This window comes from Protopterus annectens, chromosome 2.part2 (assembly GCF_019279795.1).
Source record: "Protopterus annectens isolate FY-2018-M chromosome 2.part2, PAN1.0, whole genome shotgun sequence".
Classification (NCBI taxonomy): Eukaryota; Metazoa; Chordata; order Ceratodontiformes; family Protopteridae; genus Protopterus; species Protopterus annectens.
The window spans coordinates 36,971,471-36,993,084 of NC_056730.1; the positions used below are offsets into that span (position 1 = coordinate 36,971,471).

General features: G+C 37.9%; 1 protein-coding gene across 4 annotated transcripts in view; it reads right to left on the reverse strand.

Annotated features, from left to right (window-relative positions):
- THBS4 (thrombospondin 4) overlaps window positions 1–21,614 on the reverse strand; it is a 972,706-nt gene that overhangs the window by 232,544 nt on the left and 718,548 nt on the right. For all 4 annotated transcript variants that reach the window (XM_044063723.1, XM_044063722.1, XM_044063724.1 and 1 more), the window contains one exon: window positions 10,824–10,876. In XM_044063723.1, the coding sequence (XP_043919658.1) occupies window positions 10,824–10,876 (53 nt within the window). The remainder of the gene's footprint in view (window positions 1–10,823; window positions 10,877–21,614) is intronic.

Sequence of the window (21,614 nt, forward strand, 5' to 3'; positions counted from 1 at the left end):
AAAAACTATATTCTTAGTGGCAATAACTTCTGCCAGAAGGATTTCAGAAATACAAGCCTTATCATGTAGACGTCCTTATGAGATTTTCCACAAAGATAGAATTTCACTGAGAACCAACCCTTTTTTTTTGCCTAAGGTAGTGTTAGAGACCAATATCAACCAGACTATTAATTTACCAGTATTTTTTCCCGATTTTGCTAACAAAGGTGAATACTGCTTACATTTATTAGATGTTCACAGACAATTGTGTTTCTATCTGCACAGAACTAAGAATTTCAGAAAATCATGGCTTAGTGGTTCTGTGGTTTGATTATGATGCACAGGGTCTTGGGTTCGAACCTTGTCACTCTTTAAATGCTACAGAAGAGCCAATGAGAGCCCCTCACTGCTGTACCTAAATGTGGCAAACATCTGAAAAGAATAAGAGGTGTGATACATTATGAAAGTTAGGGTAGGAGTTTTAGAGTCTGTGACTCATCCCTCATCAGGCCCATAATTGAGTACAATGCCCCTTTTGGGATGTACCTTACCAGACACCTGCAGCAACTGGAAAGACCCCAAAAGTACCTCACCAAGAGGATCATAGGGCTCAAACAGATGGCATATGCTGCCCGGTTAAAGAAACTCCAGCTCTACTCAGTGGCATACCGCCTGCTCAGAGGCGATCTGTCCCTGACATATAAAGCCATGTCCAACCCGGAATTAATGGACATGCTGCACCTCAGAAAATCCAAATCCCATCGAGCTACGTGCTCGAGAGACTTGAACCTCAGCACTGAAATAAATAGGACATGCTGGAGGGACAGATTCATAACCCAGAGGCTCCCTTCACTCTGGAATAAAATCCCAGTCCAGGTTAGGCAGAGTCCCTCATTGACTCTCTTCAAGAGGAATCTTGATGAGTGGATGGGAGATCGTAGGTTTACCCCAGGTATCACTTCTGTGTCACTGTTAGACAGAGGCACAGTATACTAATCTCGAAAAAGGGCATAGCAAAGTTAATTTAAAATGGGTGGTGAAAGCCAAACACACTCTGGCTAGGCTTATAAATACCCTAGGGCAGATAGCCTAGTATGAACCTATGAACCTATATATATATATATTGTTTTATAACCTCTCTTCTTAACTCTCAAACAATAACTATTTTTATAGTTCTTTTTGCTTCTGCTTACTGTTTTGCTCAATATACTTTATTGTTTCTCCTAGCAGCTTTTCTTGTAACCATAACATTTTATTAATTTCAACTGCACAAGCTTCTTACCTTAGCTCACCTCCAAGCCTACAGATAGTTTCTCACATTTGTTTGCAGTTACACCTGGTGTAACCCACTCCATCTCACTGCACTCTCTTACCCTACCCTACCCCCAATTCCCATCCATTCCCTCTATCCCTAGATGTATTCTTACACAAAACCCTCCTCTTTCTTTACAAACTCCTCCTCTTCCTATCTGAATTAACCTATCATTCTGACACTTATCTGTGAATAACAACTTCTCTCCTAATCATACTATTTATAACTCCACCCATTGAGCCCCTACTATCACGTCTACCTTCTTCTGTTGTAGTATTCTGACTCCATCCCATCATTTACTTCTACCATTGCCTCTTATTAGACTCCTTCTTTTTCAATACTTTACTATCCCTTATATGCTATATCTCTACATCTGTCCACTTTCTACTCTATATTATCTCATATCTATTTCATATTCCTAACTTCCCATATTCTTGACTTTGCAAAACTGACTCCATCCCATCATTTACTTCTACCATTGCCTCTTATTAGGCTCCTTCTTTTTCAGTACTTTACTATCCCTTATATGCTATATCTCTACATCTGTCCACTTTCTACTCAATATTATCTCCTATCTATTTCATATTCCTAACTTCCCATATTCTTGACTTTACAAAACTCCTACCTACTTCTTTTGCATATATTCATACATCTACACATACACCCCTTCCACCTTCATCGTCTTCTACTCTATTGTTTATAATATTCATCAAATATGCTCCTCATCTGTATATTGTCTCTTCTACTATCAAACTTCACATGCTACGCAATACCTATCTCACCTGTTTTACAATCCCCCATACTTAATCACACTTTTCATTGGCCAAAATTTCACTATGAAAATTGATCCCGGCTTATTCTGCTTATCCCCCATCCCATTTGCAGATATAAAATTCTTAACTCATATCTGTATTCACATAATGTAAATTATAAGTCCAATACTAACACACCCAAACTCCTACTAGTTTGTACACACTCAAAAAATATCATTTTATGTGACAATGTCCATTGTCCACCCAAATCCAGGTCCTGACTGCTTCTCTTCATCTCCCTCTTTCTCTTCTACTTTGTCAGCATCTATTTAAATCTGAAAATCACGTCCATGAATATTCAGTGTATAGTAAACAAAATTTCTGAATTTTATTCCTCGATCCCTCAGTACTCCCCAGACATTATTATTCTTACAGAAACGTGGCTCAAGCCACATATTAAATACTCAGAAATTCTCCACCCTGACTGTACTATCATCCACTCTGACAGATTAAATAAAAAGGTGGCTGTGTAGAAATCCTGTTTTCTAAACAGATTTCTCTCTTTTTTTGTCTATTTCTCTGCATAAATTCCACACCGCTGAGCACCTCTCACTGTAAACTAAATGAGCACAAAACACTATGTATATTTGCCCTATATATTCCTCCAGGAAATAACATCCCTATTCGGGAAGATATACTATACTGGATAACTAGTTCCATTTCTCATGAAACAATAATTCTTGGTGATGTAAATGTTAACTGGCAAACCTTCACAACAGATTAGCCATCCAATAATATCAGTCTATCTGGTTTCACACAACTCATAATTTCCCATACTCACTTCAACAAAGCTAGTAACATTCAGACTACTCTTGACTGGATCTTAGTCTCAAACCCTAATCTTTACCACTCTCCAAAAACCCTCCCAGACTTCCTCAGTGACCATCATCCTATCTATGTTCAGACAATAGCAACCCATCATACCAAACAGCACCTTTATAGATATTGTTGTAACCTTTCAAATTTCAATTCCAATATATTTAATGATATTCTCTGTGCCATTAACTGGTCTAGCCTCTATACCCTGCCACTGGATAATGCTGTTGTACAATTTAATACAGTATTTCTAGACATTCTAAACAGCCTTGCTGCCATAAGTAAAAAAAAGAAAGTTAAATTCAACCAAACATCCAGGCTGTCCCATTCTAGCAGAACATTAATGTATAACAGAGACAAAGCCTGGTTAAAGTGACAGAAACAGAAACCCAAAGCTCACTTACAAACATACAAACAACTTTGAAACATCACAAAAAAAGTCACTGCTGATAAGAAACATTATTACTTTATCCTTCAGATTAACCAAAAATATAATCCCCATATGTTGGTCTTCTATCAAGAAAATATTACATCCTAGACCATATAGTACCCATGACCTCTGTCCTGACATCTCCCCTTAGAAAATGCTTCTAAATTTATCTCCCATTTCATAGACTCAAAAGCCACCCTTACCCAAAGCTCCCTGCACAACCTGCCACCCCTGACAATCTTCCAACCTCCAATAATATCACTTGCATTTTAAAATCAATCTCTACTAAGCAAACTTAAGCCCTGCTCACCCTCCATTGACAGTGTACCAACAGAATATCTATAGATTGCTGCCCCCTCCATTGCTCATCAGATCTCCATCTCAATTGATCCATACATGAATCATATCTCCCATCTCTGAAAAAAATTACATCATTATTCTCCATAAACAGGGTAACTCCATTGAAATAAACTTTAGACCTACTGCAATCTTGTCCCCCTTTCCAAAATATTATAACAATGCATTAATAAACAAATTTTACAATATCTACTGAAAGAAATCCTGTTAACCTCTACCTAAAATAGCTTTCACCCAGGTCATAGCACTACCACTGCCCTGGTTGCCTTTTTAGACTGCATCATTAAAGGCAGAGATAACAACAACTTAGCCTCTTCCCTCTTCTTAGATCTTTCCACATCCTTTGACACAGTCTGTCATACCAAACTGCTCTAGGCTTTTCCAGTACAACAGTGAGCTGGTTTTCTAGCTACCTATCTAATCGGTATCAATCAGTTAAATGGCTATCAACTTACTCACTTCTCCTCCCAGTTAATACATCTGTTCCACAAGACTCTGTACTTCTCCCTCTTCTTTTTAAGAAGGTCCTCCCAACAAGCTATGCTTATACAACATGCAGATGATTCAACTGTCATCTGTTCAGGTGATAGTCCTTCCTATTTACAAACCATCAGTCAGCAGACCTTCACCTCTATTGAAAAAGTGTTCACTGACAACCAACTTTTCCAAAATAAAAAAAGATGCTATGTTACTCTGATTTCTGTCCAAATCTCAGACATAAAAGAAATCTTCAAAATATCCTTTCTCAACAACACTGAAATTGAACTGAAGTTGTTGCAGAAACTAAGTTACTTGGAGTCACACTAGATGGTCAATTAAAATTTGATCTTCATATTCAAATTTGTATAAAAAATACACCAAAAACTTGGTATGCTCTACAAATTAAAAAGATTTCTTACCAACACCTCAACAGTTAGCGTTGCTAACACATACCGCCTTCCTTCTTTACTATATGTCTCACCTGTTTTCACCAATATTCAGAACTCCCTAAGATCAAAACTTGAGGTCTGCTACAGCAAAGTAGCTAGATTTGCAGCCAGTCAAAATGCAGCTCACATCACTGTACTGCCCTTAAATATTTAAACTGTCTCGAGTTACCTCACTGCCTCAAGTGTACTCAACTCCTCTTTGCTCATAAAATGGTATACAAATCCTCATCCTGTCCAGCAACCAGCACCATTCTTAACCATTACCTCCCAATTCACCCTCTCCACTTATCTAAGAACCACTTTCTTGAAGTCTATAAACTAAAATAAATAAATAAATAAATCTATACCACAAAGCCTCTGTTACTATTCAGTGGCCAAAGTCTGGAACAGTATTCCTGCAGATATTGGAGCAATGTCACATTTTCAAATGATTGTTAAAGAAATTTCTCCTCCACTTTTGGCTCTGTACATGTCTTAAAACAGGTTGACACTACCCTTTAATACTTTCCCTTCTCTTCCCCTTACTTTTTCTCTCTCCTTTCTTTTCTTCTGTAATTTCCCAAATCTCCAACCACTTGTCCTATGGCTCCTTATAACTTTTGATCCTATCTGCTCATCTGTAATAACTTATCCCATTATCTCAGTCTTTTCACCCATCTTTTACATGTTTATCATTTGTTATCACTATTGACAGTATCTTATATTTGTTCAATTTTTTTTATTGGTGTTCAATATTTCAATGACTCTTTGACTGATTTGACTATATTTATCTTGTATATTGATTCTTCTGTTTTCTGTAAGTTTTTGCATTATCTTTTCTTTATTGTACAAGTTCACTGCTATGTTATATTGTCTTTAGTGTGTGTTAGTATTATCTTGCTTAGTATAAATTGAATTGTGTCTGTGAAGTTTTTCTCCCTGGGCTTCGCAGAAAATGGGATTCATGCCCAGTCAGACTTTCCTGGTAAGCAAATGTTAAACAAATAAATAAAATAAATAAATATCTATATCTATAGATACAGATCTAATTTTCTTTCTTTATAACAACTCCCAGAAATATCTCCCTGGATCATATACAAATGACTGTGCGGTATACATTATAAGTGGGACCACAAACATTTTTACCAGCTATATCCTCTGTCCAGGTCCATTGTTATATTCTCCCACCTTTTTAACATGCATTCTAGTTTAAGCCTAGTCTCATCCCATGTCTCCTTAGGCAATTCTGCTAATCTTTTAGTAATCCAAGTTTCCTAGATGTTTTAGGTTATAGCACAACCACAAATGTTAGAAATTCTTCCCCAAATCATGGCTATGTACTTGTTTATTTTCTGAAAAAATCAAATTCACCCATTTCTTATCTAAACATATATCATTATTTAATCATACCTTGGATTATGTAGTAACATAACTTCCTCAAAACCAAGAGTACTTTTCTTAACTTTTCCTTGTGTTTTCTGTTCTTTTCTAGCTGTCTTTTTTCATTTATAAATATCCATTTCTTTCACCTTATCACCCTTCATGACATTCTATTGCATTCTATTTATACATTTACTACATTACTATTTTTAGTTTTTCTTTCCTTTAATCTCCAACCTTTCTCTTCATTAAAATTATAATTTCTTCTATTTTACTATGCCTTTCTTTGTATCCTAAAATCTTGTATTTTTCTAAATTGTTCTTTAGCTGATTTATGCTTATATTAGTATTTTCCTTAATTATATTTACTCAAGCACAGTTTCAATAACTCCTTATTTTTATACTGATGTAATTAATTTTGAATCTGTTTGATAGTATATGCAGATTATTATTGTAACATTTCTGTGTTTCATCACAACTATTGTAATTAGATTAATTTTTTTGCATTTGGAGCTTTTCTCTCTGGGCTTTTGCTGAAAAGAGTGTTTGTTGTCTGTTCGGACTACCTGGATAAACAAATGTAAACAAATAAATAAATATTGCCTTAACTTTGTTACTATTTATTTTGTAACCTGAAATTGTATGAAATTGCTTGAAGATGTCAAAGACTGTAGGCATATCCTTATCTGGATTAGTAATATACATTGTAACATCATCTCCAAGCAGTGCCAGTTTTTCCTCTTCTCTGTTGTTTCTATCCCTTATGCCAACCTCTCTTTTTATGATAATGGCTCTAAATATATTGCAAATAACAACAGAGACAGTGGGCATCCCTGTCTTGTACTTCTTCCTATCCCAAATCTCATTATCATCCTGGCATTTATATACTCCCTGCATAAAATAGATTTTCTGTTTTGATATTTTGAGTTTAGATATTCTGACTCTTAGATATTATTAGTGTTAGATATTTTGACATACAGCCACATATATCTATATCTATTTACATCTATACATGGATTGCAGTATGTGGCAGATTCACACAACACAGGGCCATCAGCATATAGGATAAGTCTAGGTAATATGAGATTAGAAGGAAAGCGACTAATGAATAGACTGAAAAGAATGGTGGTGAGGACTAATCCATTATGGACACCAGTGGAGATTGTTTAAAGGGAAGAGAGATTATTGCTAGAACAAAGAGTAAAGATTCTGTCACACAGGCAGCCTGAGAACCAGTTCAATATGGAGGAATGAAAGCTGGATATAGCTTCTTATTATAGTAGGAGCTTGGTGATGCAGTTAGAAGCTTTCATTAGATAATGAATGTTGATCCTGTCACACGAATTTGAGAATTTTAGTATGTATGAAGAGTGCAGTTTTTGTGTTTCTGAATTTAAGGAACCCATTCTGGTGAATAGTTAGTATGCAGTATTGGCATAAGTAAATGGCCACCCCATTCTGATGAATAGTTAGTATGCAGTATTGGCACACATAAATGGCCACTTCAGTAGACTACTTTGCTTTGAAAATTGCCAAGTTGTAGAAACAGTGAGTCAGGACTATAATCTCCTATAATAGCTGGTATGATACAGTTAGGAACTGGTATTGCAATTATTTCTTTCCACTGTTTTGAGAAAGTGTGCTGGGTAAGAGACAGAAAGATTAAAGAGATGGCATCAATGCAGGATAATTGCTTTACCACACAGTCTGATAAACCACAGGTAAAGGGCATTACTGTCTGCAGATCCATAACTGTGAAGGGATTTAATTAGTTCCTCAGCTTCTCAGAGTAGGAGTTTGTTGAGATAAAATGGTAGGTGGTAGGATTCACATGGTGAAATTATTGGACTGGTATCACTTGAATCAGTTTGGTAGGGGATGGGAGAGATCTTTGGTAAAGTTAGAATAGTGAAGAGGAGCCATTTGATTTCTGACCTTTGGACAGTATTGACTTTCTTCCAGAATATTCCTGAATTAGTGAAGGCTGCAGATTATTTGCTGCACATACATGATGTTTTAATGTACCTAATGTACTTAGTCAATAACATGAAGATTCGATTCCCTAATGGGTGGATACTAACAGTTTTTTCATTAAAAGGAGAACTCTAGCTAATGGAGCTGGCCTGACACCCCCCTTCTTGCATTGTTTATTGGCACTACACCAATGAAGAGTAATAAGCTAGCAACTTCACTTGAGCAAGAGCCCTCTATAAAATTGGCTCCAATTTTTGAAGTGCAGGAGATGAAATAACATTGTAGTAAAATACTTCCTTATTTTGATTTGCTTGCTTGGAGTTTGTTAACTAAGACAGGGAGCTGTTCCAGGAAGTTTACTTTTCAGCCATGGCCCAGGACAGAGACATAATAATTAAAGAGCCAGGTATATCTTACAAATAAACACTACAGTTATTGCTCAAATGAACTAAATGATAGAACAATGAAATATAACTGATGTCTTACAATATATATTCATTAGTTCAACAGAACCAAAAGGCAAGACATAGAATTTATTTCTTAAGTCAATAAAAATACAGCAGTGCCACAGAAACAAATTAGAGGAGTTAGAGTGGTAAGAAACTAGGAAAGAAAAAGGGAGAGAAAGATAACATGAATTAGGAAGGTTTGCATCTAACTGCAGTTTATTCCAGGCAGCAGAGCTGAACTCAGGGAAAATAGGATCTGTAATACATGTGTTTAGTAAGATTGCGCAACTTACATTAGATTTGAGTGAATACAATCTTTCCCTTCAGTGGAGCTACTGAAAAAAGGAAAGCATTGTCCAAGGATTTATCATTTACTCAACAAAGAACTTAAATTGCAGCTGTTTGATTTACAAGCTGCCAACTGGCTAGCTGAAAAGTATGGGAGTGGAGCTCCGTGGCTTGGACAAGAAGTATGAACCTACGCATTATCCTGGCTAGGACTTGCAGAATGCACATGTTCTTTTCTGAGGCATAACAAATGAGGGGAAACACAGATGTACATTGAGACATTCATACCCTTTTGCCAGTAATACACGAGTGTCAGGTACAGAAGCTTATAGGGATAAGGGCAGAAGTACATTTTCTCACTGAATTTAGTCTAAATGTGTTAGGTTAAGTCAGATATCTAGCTTTTTAAGTGAGAAAGTGTTTCTAAAGGGTGATTTGCATTACTCTAGCATTCTAGTTTAGTGCTATTATAAGTCCTGCACAGGTACCAAGTAGCATGTACTTGTTTTTGTGGGTTAGTGACAAACTTTTTTTAGAAGTAACCTAAGATGTAATAGTAGAAAAGACTGATTGCAGTTTTCTTAACAGTGAGTGGAGAGCTTGATTTCATGTAATGACTAGGTGTCCATTGCAAAGGATATGTAAAATAGATGGAAGGACAAGATGCAGGGTGTTTGCAAATAGAAAAGAATAGAAGATCCCATGCTGTGCCTTGTGGAACCCTTTAATATGTGGCTAAGTAGTCTGAAAGCAGGCTACTAAGTTTTACTTTCTCCTAGTACAGAAGTATTCCAAGAACTAAGACACAGCATGAAAACCATTATCAAATGTCATGAGATAGAGTAGAACAGCTAGAGCAAAATTTATAATTTTTCATGTATTTAGTTTTGCTTGTTAGGTAAAGTACTGGGCAGACACATGTCAATTATCAAACCTGCCATATGCACGCTACAACAGAATGGTACAACAGACTCCGAGATAAAAACAACTTTTAAATAGCATTTCAGGCTAACAACAGAAGCCACAGACAGTAAACTGTGGGATGTAGAAAATACCGGCAACCACAGTGGAGTTTCTAGATAAAAAGGTCAACTACTAACTAAAACAAGTAAATAAAAAAGGAAACAAGCACAAATAAATAAAATAAAACAATGGTTGAAGAAATATTATGTGTAGTAAATACTAAACAATGGCATCATGTCAGAATTACATGCTGAGGAATAATCATCTATGTAGAAACAATGCATTGCACAGCATTAATTTCAGCAAAATATGATTTGAAGCAAAAAAAAGAGCAACATACACAGAAGAATATACATGAATGGTCAGTATAGGACATATAAATATAAATGAATATGATTAAAAAAACAGTAACAGGGCAACAGAGTGAAGCAGGTAACCTACACAACAAGAATATATGGATATAATATTATCCTTCCAGAAGTAAAGAAATGGCGAAATACAATTCCAGAGCAATATTAAGAGGATAAAGGCTTTTAAATTGAGGATCTAAGGGGATAAATTGCTTGATTAGAATTCTTTGTAGCTTATTTTATTTAATTTCTTTTATGTAGCTTAGTTTATAAGGATATTATGATAAACATAAACAATATAGCATGCAATAGAGACTGACCATGCTACTCCATATCTCCCTTGACATTTCCTCTATTTCATAACTTAATCTTTTTTTTCTAAATATTTTAAACATGTGTTTGGATGAGGACATAAAACAAGTTGCTCTGCAAGCCTATTAATATATAGTCTAATGGCTTCATATAATTCTGATTATTGAAAATATTGCTTTTACCTACAAATTTAGTATGATATAAGGCAGTTGGACGGGGTATTTATTAAAGTTTTCATATACTGTGTGTCTAAAACGTTGTGTGATGCAATACAACCATCAGAAGGAAAGTATTTGGCAACAGTCTCCTTCTTCCTAACAAAAGACATTACAAAGAAAAAAGAATAGATTATATAGGACATGTTCATAACATTTTGCTTTTAATGTGTTTCGGCAGTTGCCAGATAGTTTCAAGACATGCTTTAAAAACAAACAAAACACTTAAAGAAGTTTTAATAAAAAAAAAAAAAAAAAAAAAAAAAAAAGCACTGTACCTGTCTTGATTTGTGTCACAGGAATCTCCAACAAGATCATTGTCTACATCAGACTGTAAATGAAAATAAAGCACATTATTTACACATTGCTAGAAAGGAGGGTAACATTTAAAAGGTAAATTAAAGGCATAATGCTAATAGCCCTATGAAATTTTATTTATGGTCTGTCTCCACATATGTGACTGGAAGTATAGAATCTATACCAGGCTTCCACCATTTCACTCTAAAGCCCCACAATGTGAGCTGTCCTATGGATGAATATAGGTTATAAAAGATAAAATATCAGTTTACATTTCATTGCCACCTTTCACCTAAGCTTTTTAAGCCTTACCTGACATTCAAACTGAAACATGAATCTTCTCTAAGATGGGCTAAAACTACATCAACTTGCCATATCCTTTGGTAATTCAGTTTGTGGATTAAATAATATTTTTCATATCCCATCATTCAGCTTAGAAGTATGCCCTACAGTATCTGTGACACTGTTTGTTAGCAGCAAATAGGACCGATTTTGTAACTCATTTGTGGCATTCTAATCTATATGCCATTATGTCAATCTGACATAATCTGTCATGTATCCAAAGTGAATATCAGACATTTTTAGCAGAGATTGTGTTCTACATGTAATGTAATCACCACAGTATACACATCTCATTTAAACAAAACTACAGCTTAAAAAAGCTGGGAGAAGAAAATAAGAATTCACGACTTTGTTGTTGGCTAAATTACCACCTCTCCACCAGCTCTCAAGTCCTCAGAACATGATATCATGTTAGGAGGATTAATAAATACTGAACCCACAGGGATGTGATGTAGCTTCCTTGAGGTCTACATTCAAAATGATTTCTCTAGAACTTCTGTGTACCACAGGACATGCACATACCTCATGTCTAACATCCTTCTTTTTTAAAATTATATACATTTCTGTTCTCTTGCGCTATATATATATATATATATATATATATATATATATATATGATGTTCTCTGCACTATGTTGTAATGATCACATTGTGCTAAATATGCCATGGGCTATTCATATCAGAATCATTTTTTTAAATTTGTATTGCAGTCAGCAATCATAAATAAATAAATAGATAAAATTAAATAAAATGAGATGATATTTTAATAGTTATTTAAATAATTCCAGTACATCTGCAATAAATTACAGTAACACCTTATTAAGTGGTATTAAAACATGTATTTATACTGGCACCCCATTAAAAATTTGAATTTCTTAATAGTTCTAATTACATTTATACTGTTTCTCAGCCAGTATAAATATAGACAAAATGTTAAACCTAAAAGATAATTTAATTTATGGCTTTAATTGCTTAAAGCTACATATATTATTGTTATTTAACAGCCTTATGTAAATATATTAAGTAAATTCAGTGCACTGGATACTAATTCAAAATATAAGAAATACAATGTGCAAAAAAGAATCTAAGAAATAATACTAGCAAATAAAGAATATTTACTTCTGTTAGCCTATTTGCTTCTTATTATTTCAAAAAGTTATATCTGAATTATATAATTGGTCATGTTAAATATGCTCAAAATACGGGGAAATAACAGAATTATAAAAATCAACTGCAATTTCTAAATCTCAATAAGGATAACAAAAATAAAATTTTAAGCTCTCCTAAAACTGATAATGTCTTCATTGTTTTGGAAACATATACATGGGAATTTCTTTATTGAGTTTGTACCACTCCTAACAAATTAAGTAAAAAAAAAATATAGAACACAAGAAAATAAGTGCTGGAGATGTATAACATATTAAAAGCTGATTATGAATAATATGTTTTAAGAATGTGAAATGTTAAATGACTACTGGATGGAAATGTAGTCTTTTAGAAGAGTTATCATCAGTAATTGCTCTTTAATATATAAATTCAATACTTTTCAATGTCTCACTTTCTGGAAATATACACAATATACAATATCCTTTATAATGGACTTAAATTGCCATTGCTAGAAAAGGTATAACTAAAAATTATTAAAAAAGTAATAGGGTTCCTTCCTTTTAGGAATTTCTGAATTTAACCACTTAAATATGCTATAAAGAATTACTTAAATTAACACCTAAAATGTTTCATATAATTATAGATGCTGGACAAAGTTGCCAAGTCTTTTAGAAAAGTATAATGACAAATACAAAATTAGTTAAATTATAATATATTCATAAGAGTGTTAGTAAATTAGTCAATTGAAAATGAGAACATGTTATATATAATTTAAATTATATGCATAGTAAATATTTTGCTGGTTTGCTGTGTTTTTAAATGTGATGACCTTTTTAATTGCATAATAGAAATATTTATAAGAATCATACAGATGCACATACTCAAGGTGCTTTCAGTAATAACATTTTTCATTCTTATTATTAAAATTAAGTCTGTAACAGTTTATATATCTTTCTATTCTTTAATCAGCAGGCTGCCATGTTTAGGGAATTTAACAGGACTGTTTATACGGGACATCTGGACTTGCTTTTGAGACAGTGCTTGCTGCACTACAACTTTCTTACACCACACAGCTTCAAGTTTCACTTGTCATGGTTTTGGCTTGTTTAGATATCAGCAATTTTTTCTGTACAGCTTGCCATCTTCTTCACAAGTTATAAAGGAGCCTGGTTTTAGCAGCTTTACTAAGTGTACAAGATCAAACTATTGAATCCCCCACATTTTTTTTAATTCTACTTTGTCTCTAACCTGAACAATCAAGTAGTCCTCTGCAGTTCCTGTCATAGTAACATTTCTGTCTCTGCTGGTTTCCTTCCAGCATTTCCTTTACTTTATTTTGATTTTGTAGCATCAGTAAAGCAGTTGAAATAGCCAATCTGCATTTTAGCCTTCTGCCCATTAATAGGACAGATTGGAGAGACTTTGTCTTCACAGTACAATATTCTCATTTTCCAAAACTGACCATCTTCATAGGTTTTGCTACAGCTCTTTCTGATGATATTATTCACTTTTTGGATAGTTTCATCAACTTGCCAAATAGACTGACGATAGTAAAAAATGTACATTATATCTTTGAGTTTCCCATTTGTGTATGACTCTTCTGAATTCCAGACTTGTGCATTGTGAATCACTGTCAGATATTAGAACATTAGGTATAATCTGTCATGAAAATAGAGACTTAGATGCACTAATCATACTTGCACTTGTGTCTGTCAGTTTGATTTTGGGAAACTTAGAATAATAACATGCATCCATGACATATATGGTTTGTCGAAAACAGAACAAATATATGTCCATTCTATTCCACTGATGCTCTGGAATATGATATGCTATAATATTTTTCTTTGGATTGTTATTCTTGTAAACACTGCAGATGGTACAACTATGTGCTACCTGCTCTACATAGGATGACATTCCAGGCCAAAGAATTATGTCTATTGCTGCTTTTTCACACTTCACTGTTCCTGTTGTGATTTGTGTGCTCTCTCAAACATTTGTTTTCTCATTTGGGAACTATTATTTTCTCAGCTTTGGACCCCAAAACACAGATTATTCCTACCTTAAAAGAGCAGCACGACTTAACGTCTTTCTTTGCTGATATTTTTTTGCACAGGTCAGAATTTCATGGTAATACCTTTCAGCAGGTAACTACTGATGTTATTATTTATGCATAGTTACCTACTGATGTTATTATTAGTACATAGTTAACTACTGATGTTATTATTAGTACATAGTTAACTACTGATGTTATTATTAGTACATAGTTAACTACTGATGTTATTATTAGTACATAGATAACTACTGATGTTATTATTAGCATATAGTTAACTACTGATGTTATTATTAGTACATAGTTACCTACTGATGTTATTATTAGTACATAGTTAACTACTGATGTTATTATTAGTACATAGTTAACTACTGATGTTATTATTAGTACATAGATAACTACTGATGTTATTATTAGCATATAGTTAACTACTGATGTTATTATTAGTACATAGTTACCTACTGATGTTATTATTAGTACATAGTTAACTACTGATGTTATTATTAGTACATAGTTAACTACTGATGTTATTATTAGTACATAGATAACTACTGATGTTATTATTAGCATATAGTTAACTACTGATGTTATTATTAGTACATAGTTACCTACTGATGTTATCATTAGTACATAGTTAACTACTGATGTTATTATTAGTACATAGTTAACTACTGATGTTATTATTAGTACATAGATAACTACTGATGTTATTATTAGCATATAGTTAACTACTGATGTTATTATTAGTACATAGTTACCTACTGATGTTATTATTAGTACATAGTTAACTACTGATGTTATTATTAGTACATAGATAACTACTGATGTTATTATTAGCATATAGTTAACTACTGATGTTATTATTAGTACATAGTTAACTACTAATGTTATTATTAGTACATAGGTAACTACTGATGTTATTATTAGTACATAGGTAACTACTGATGTTATTATTAGTACATAGTTAACTACTGATGTTATTATTAGTACATAGGTAACTACTGATGTTATTATTAGTACATAGGTAACTACTGATGTTATTATTAGTACATAGGTAACTACTGATGATATTATTAGTACATAGGTAACTACTGATGTTATTATTAGTACATAGGTAACTACTGATGTTATTATTAGTACATAGTTAACTACTGATGTTAATATTAGTACATAGTTAACTACTGATGTTATTATTAGTACATAGGTAACTACTGATGTTATTATTAGTACATAGTTAACTACTGATGTTATTATTAGTACATAGTTACCTACTGATGTTATTATTAGTACATAGGTAACTACTGATGATATTATTAGTACATAGGTAACTACTGATGTTATTATTAGTATATAGTTAACTACTGATGTTATTAGTACATAGGTAACTACTGATGTTATTATTAGTACATAGGTAACTACTGATGTTATTATTAGTACATAGTTAACTACTGATGTTATTATTAGTACATAGGTAACTACTGATGTTATTATTAGTACATAGGTAACTACTGATGTTATTATTAGTACATAGGTAACTACTGATGTTATTATTAGTACATAGGTAACTACTGATGTTATTATTAGTACATAGTTAACTACTGATGTTAATATTAGTACATAGTTAACTACTGATGTTATTATTAGTACATAGGTAACTACTGATGTTATTATTAGTACATAGTTACCTACTGATGTTATTATTAGTACATAGTTAACTACTGATGTTATTATTGGTACACATCTGCAATTCCTTTACTTTTTCTCTTGTGTCACTGGTAACACAAGGAATACACATTTTTTCTTGTAGTAGCTCATTTCATGATGCTTCTCTGGTATGTACCTTGCCTCATCCTTATTTCACTTTTAAGTCATAATGCTGTAGATTAAGTAACATCCTGTGCAATCCGGAAGCGTCTTATATGAGGACATGTTTAACATGTGTTTCTAACATTCTCTGCAGTGTAAATGTGTCTTATACAAATAGTTTTTTGAATATGCTTTCCAATGGTTTGCAGTCAGTTTTTACCTGAGCTTCATTGACATAGACATACTCATGGAATTACCTACACATTAGTGTTAAATGATTTTCTAGTTGAGGATATCTGTTGTGACCATCTGTAAATATTCTTGGCCCATAAACAGCAGATCTGAAGTAGTTACTTCATTTTCTCTGCAACCTGTGGGTATCAGATCCGACTTCGGATCCGAGCCGGCAGCTTTCCAAGCTCCAAGATCCGAGCTCCTAGCTCCTCCCCCTACCCATAATCCCCTGCTACCAACCACATTACCCCAGATTGTTTTTTGCCGCAGCTGAAGAAGCTTTCCCTTTGAAGAGGTCCTGGCTGGGTGAGATCGTTTCTATTTTAAAAAGTTTCAAAAATTGTGTGTGTGTGGTAGTAAACCTTCTTCTACCCCCATTTAGTGCTAGTTTAATTTTTTTTTTTTTTTTACTGGTGCAGTTAGTTAATTTTTTATTTATTTTTATTTTTTCACTCCCCCTCCCCCCTTAGCGTTTGGGTGTGTGTGTGTGAGTGTTTAAAATGGCGGAAGGGCCTAAGGCCATTTTTTCTAAATGTACTGAGTGTGGCCACAAGCTTTCCCCAGCTGATGGCCACACTCAGTGTGTTTTGTGCCTGGGGGTGGCCCATCTTTCAGAGGCCTGCCAGATCTGTGCGGCCTTCAACCCCCGGGCACTTTGGGATAGGAAAAACAAGCTGATCCTGGCGGGAAAGCTCCCACAGGAGTCAGCTTCTTCTTCCTCTCCCGTTCGGGTTCCGGCTGCCTTGGCGCCCTCTGTTCCCTCAGCTCAACCCGGGACTCAACCTCCCCTCTTCGGGTTTGAGCTCTGGGGAAACTAGTGCCTCCTCTACTAAGGAGAAGAGGCACAAAGATAAGGAGGGACATAGATCCCATAAAAGGCGGGCCGAGTCTCACCCCTCGGCTCCGCCAGCAAAAATAGCTAAGTCTCCTTTGGGGGTCTCTGAATCCTTCTTCTCTCGGCTCCGTTCGCCTAGTTTCTTGCCGGAGCCGGAGGAGGAGGAAGATCGGTCTCCCTCGAGGTCATCGAGGCGGCCCCCCCAGCCCGCCTCGACTACCTCTTCCAGGTCAACCAAAAGCATCTTCAAAGCGGATATGGATCGGATGATGCGTCGGTTCTTGCAGACCCAAATGCAGATGGGGGTGCTCTTGCCTCCCCCCCTCTGGGGGGAGTGCGGGCCTCCATGTTTACCCGGATCACTCCTTTTCCAACTCATTTTCGGATCATGGAGTCATCGGATCCGGGCCCATTTGGACCCAGGGATTTGTCGGCGCCGATAGCGCTGGTCTCTTCGACGCCGACTATGCCCTCGAGCTTGTCGGATCCAAGCTCTCGGGGCCGAGGGCTGAGCGTCGGATCCGAGGGAGGAGTTGTATCTTCGGAGCTGTGGGCTTCGGAGCGCACCTCTCTCTCTGCGTCGACTGCTTTAGCTCCGACCCCGATCCCTTCCTTGGAGCCGAGGAGATTGCTCTCAGAGGCTGATGAGGGTGATTCTCCTTTGGCTTTTGAGGTAGTGGAGAGGGTACTGTCGAGATCCTCCAGATCCCCGGTTCGGGATTCAGATCCACCCATAACCCCACTGTATGAGGGTCTGTCTTCCATCATCTGACCATCGGGACAGCCTGCCCAAGCCCTCCAGCTAGTTCCTGTGGAGGAACAACAACCCGTGGACGAGCCCTCTTTGGATAGCCGCACCAAGGAGGTTCCTCAGAAACGTCAGTGTAAAAGGAGGCACCTGGACTCCCCCGAGTCTGTCACCACTGACACGGACTTAGATGATAGGGAGGGTTCCCCAAGGTCACCCCCTGAAGATGTCTCCTTTGGAGACATTATGGAAATGTTGCGTATTAGAGGGGGGTGGTCTGCCCAAAAACCTTCCCTTGATGAATCCGTGTTCCTGGAGGCATTTGAGGCAGGCCCATCTACTTCCTGGGTGTCCCCTCCAGCCGACCCCCTGGTGGACTTAATTACCACCAGGGCGTGTAAGGAGTCCAACACCGTGTAGCCAATTCCCAGGCATCCCGATAAAATACTGAGTCCCCCTGCAGATAGGCAATCATAGGCCAAAGGATCCCCTGTTGATGCCATGTTAGTGGCGGCGGCCACCAAGAAAGAACTCGCTCAGGAGAGTTCTCTGGTCCACCCGCCAGATAAAGAATCTCGAGTGTTGGACCGGATTGGGAAGCAGATGTTTGCTTCAGCGACCTTTTCCATAAGGGCGCTGAACTATATGGCACATACCATCAGGCTACAGTCAAGGAATACGCTGCAGCCCCCCCGGACTCAATGTCGGTTGGAGACAGGAATGTGTTTAAGACAAGAATGGCCACTCTGAAATCCATCTCCAATACGTCTATGCAGCTCCTCTCTCATGCTTTGGAAGGAGCCGCTAGAGTCAGGGGAGCAGGGGTCGTCTTACGACGTCACACCTGGCTCCGTCTTTGCGACTTCGCGGATCCCTTCAAGACGTCCTTCGTGAACGTCCCCTTTGACGGTTCTGCTCTTTTCAGCTAGACCATTCCCGATACGCTGGTCCAAAGCGAAAAGGACAGGAAGATGCTATCTGCCGTCGGAGTCCGCTTCTCCAGTCCCCAAAGATCCTTCTCCAAGAATCAGAGGGGACAAAAGAAGTTGTGGTTCCGCAAGTCTCAGCAATCCCATGCAGCTGCGGACCACTCGTCCTCTAGAGGCAGAGGAGGACAAGGTGGATGCCGGCCCAGAGGCAGAGGGGGGCCACGTAATTTTGGGTCTAGAGAACCTTTCTCGGACAGACCCGCGCAACAGCCCTGAGGGATTGCCCGACTGTCCCTCTCTGGAGGCAGTCGGGGGGCAGTTGATGGAGCACCTATCAAACTGGGAGTCCCTTACAATGGATCGATGGGTGCTCCGTATCATTTCCAGAGGTTATTTCATTCCATTCCTAAATCTTCCCCCCAAAACCAGACATCTCCCCGATGTCCCACTCGATCAGAGGGAGGCAGCAGCTTCAGAGATTTTGAAGTTGCTAAGAAAAAGAGCCATCCAGCCCGTCCCCCCAGATCAGTCTGGATTGGGTTATTACTCAAGGTTCTTTTTGGTGCCAAAGAAAACGGGGGACCTCAGACCCATCTTAGACCTTTCCACTCTGAACCTGTTTATACCCAAGGAAAAGTTCTGGATGGTCACTCTTCAATCTATCCTCCCCCTCCTGTGGGAGAATGACTGGATGTGCTCCATAGACCTCAAGGATGCGTACTACCACATCTTGATGGACAGATGATCCAGGAGGTTTCTCCACTTCCGGCTTGGAGCCAGTCATTATCAATTCAGGGTTCTTCCATTCGGCCTCACCTCAGCCCCCAGAGTGTTCACCAAAGTAATGGCGGTGGTTACGGCCCACCTGAGACTTCAGGGCATTCAGGTCTTCCCATACCTAGACGACTGGCTCCTTACCACGACCAACAGGCATCAGCTCTCTGTAGCGAGAGATTACGCACTGACTCTAGCCCACAATCTAGGCATTTCAGTAAACCTGCAGAAGTCCTGCCTGTGCCCCACTCAAGCCCTGGAATTCATAGGGGCCAGGTTGGATACTCGAATCTCTTGAGCTACTCTAACATCGGTCAGACTGAACAGCTTGTCTTATCAGGTGTTAGCTCTTCTCCAGAGTCCTTCTCCTCCGGTGGAGTTAGTCCTGAGGGCACTAGGGTCTATGGCAGCAGCAATCGGTCTTTCTCTCTATGCTCGTCTGCGAATGCGAATATTACAATGGACCCTTCAAGTCCAATGGTCCCTCTTGCTCCACCCGTTGAACATGCCGATACCACTCAGCAGAGTTTGCAGGGACTCCCTTCTTTGGTGGTTGCATGCGCAGAACTCAGAGAAGGGAGGCCTTTTGTGATCCCCCCGGTCAAAGCCACGTTGACCACGGATGCTTCTCGCCTCGGGTGGGGGGGGCATTTTTCAGGCAGATCCATTCAAGGCACGTGGACTCCCCTAGAGACAGCATTGCATATCAATGTCCTAGAGATGAGGGCGGTGCTTTTGGCATTGCAAGCTCTCCACGACCTTCTTCCTCTGGGGACTATTGCAATCTAGACAGACAACATGTCTGTAGTCTGGTATATAAACAAACAGGGAGGAACCAGATTCTACCCCCTGTGTCGAGAGGCCATGAGAGTTTGGGAATGGGCGATCTCCACCAACCGTTTTCTGGTAGCAACGCACATCCCGGGACGATCCAACATATTGGCAGACAAGCTAAGTCGGGTGCTTCTCACTCCGTACGAGTGGTCTCTGAATCCATCTGTTGCGAAGCAGATCTTCCACAAATGGGGTCAGCCTCGCTGCGATCTTTTTGCTTCTCCTTTAAACACAAAGTGCAGTGAGTACTTCGCAATAATTCCCCCCAGAGGGGAAACCCCCAGAGACGCTCTAGTCCATGCTTGGCCTCCCGGGCTCCTTTATGCTTATCCCCCCTTCCACTCATGATGAAATTCATTCAGAAAGCCTGTCGGTTGGGGAGCAGAGTTATCCTCATAGCCCCATTCTGGCCTCGGCAGATCTGGTTCCCCTTTCTGCGGTCTCATAGTGTGGCTCCTCCGTGGATTCTGGATCCCTATCCAGAACTGATCTCTCATCCCGCGGACTGCCCAACACCGAACCTGGTCAACCTCAAGCTTGTGGCTTGGCTGATCCAGTTCCATTAATGGCTAGGACTCCCAGTATCTCATCTCCCGTTAAGGCCATTCTGGTTGTGGCTCATAAGCCATCTACCAGAAAACTTTACAACAGTAAATGGAAACGTTTTTCCATTTGGGCCAAAGATAAGGGCTTGGACCCATTTACTGTCCCTATTCCGACCATCCTGGACTTCCTCTCGCTGATCTTTCAACAGGGAGCAAGCACTTCTACGGTTAAGGTGCAATTGGCGGCCATCTCCCATTTTCATGTGGGTGATGGCATAGGTTCCTTAGCATCTACAAAGTTGTGCAAAACCTTCTTACGAGGCATCTTCCTTTTAAATCCACCGATAAAGTCTGTGGTTCCCCCATGGGATCTCACTCTAGTCTTGCAGGCTTTGACATGTCCACCTTTCGAACCTGCGGCCTCAATTCCATTGAAGTTCTTGTCATGGAAAACAGCCTTCTTAGTGGCTATTACTTCGGCCAAAAGGGTTTCTGAATTACAAGCCTTGTGTATGAAACCTCCTTACTTTATCTTTCACAAAGATAGAGTGTCCCTCAGGACTAACCCA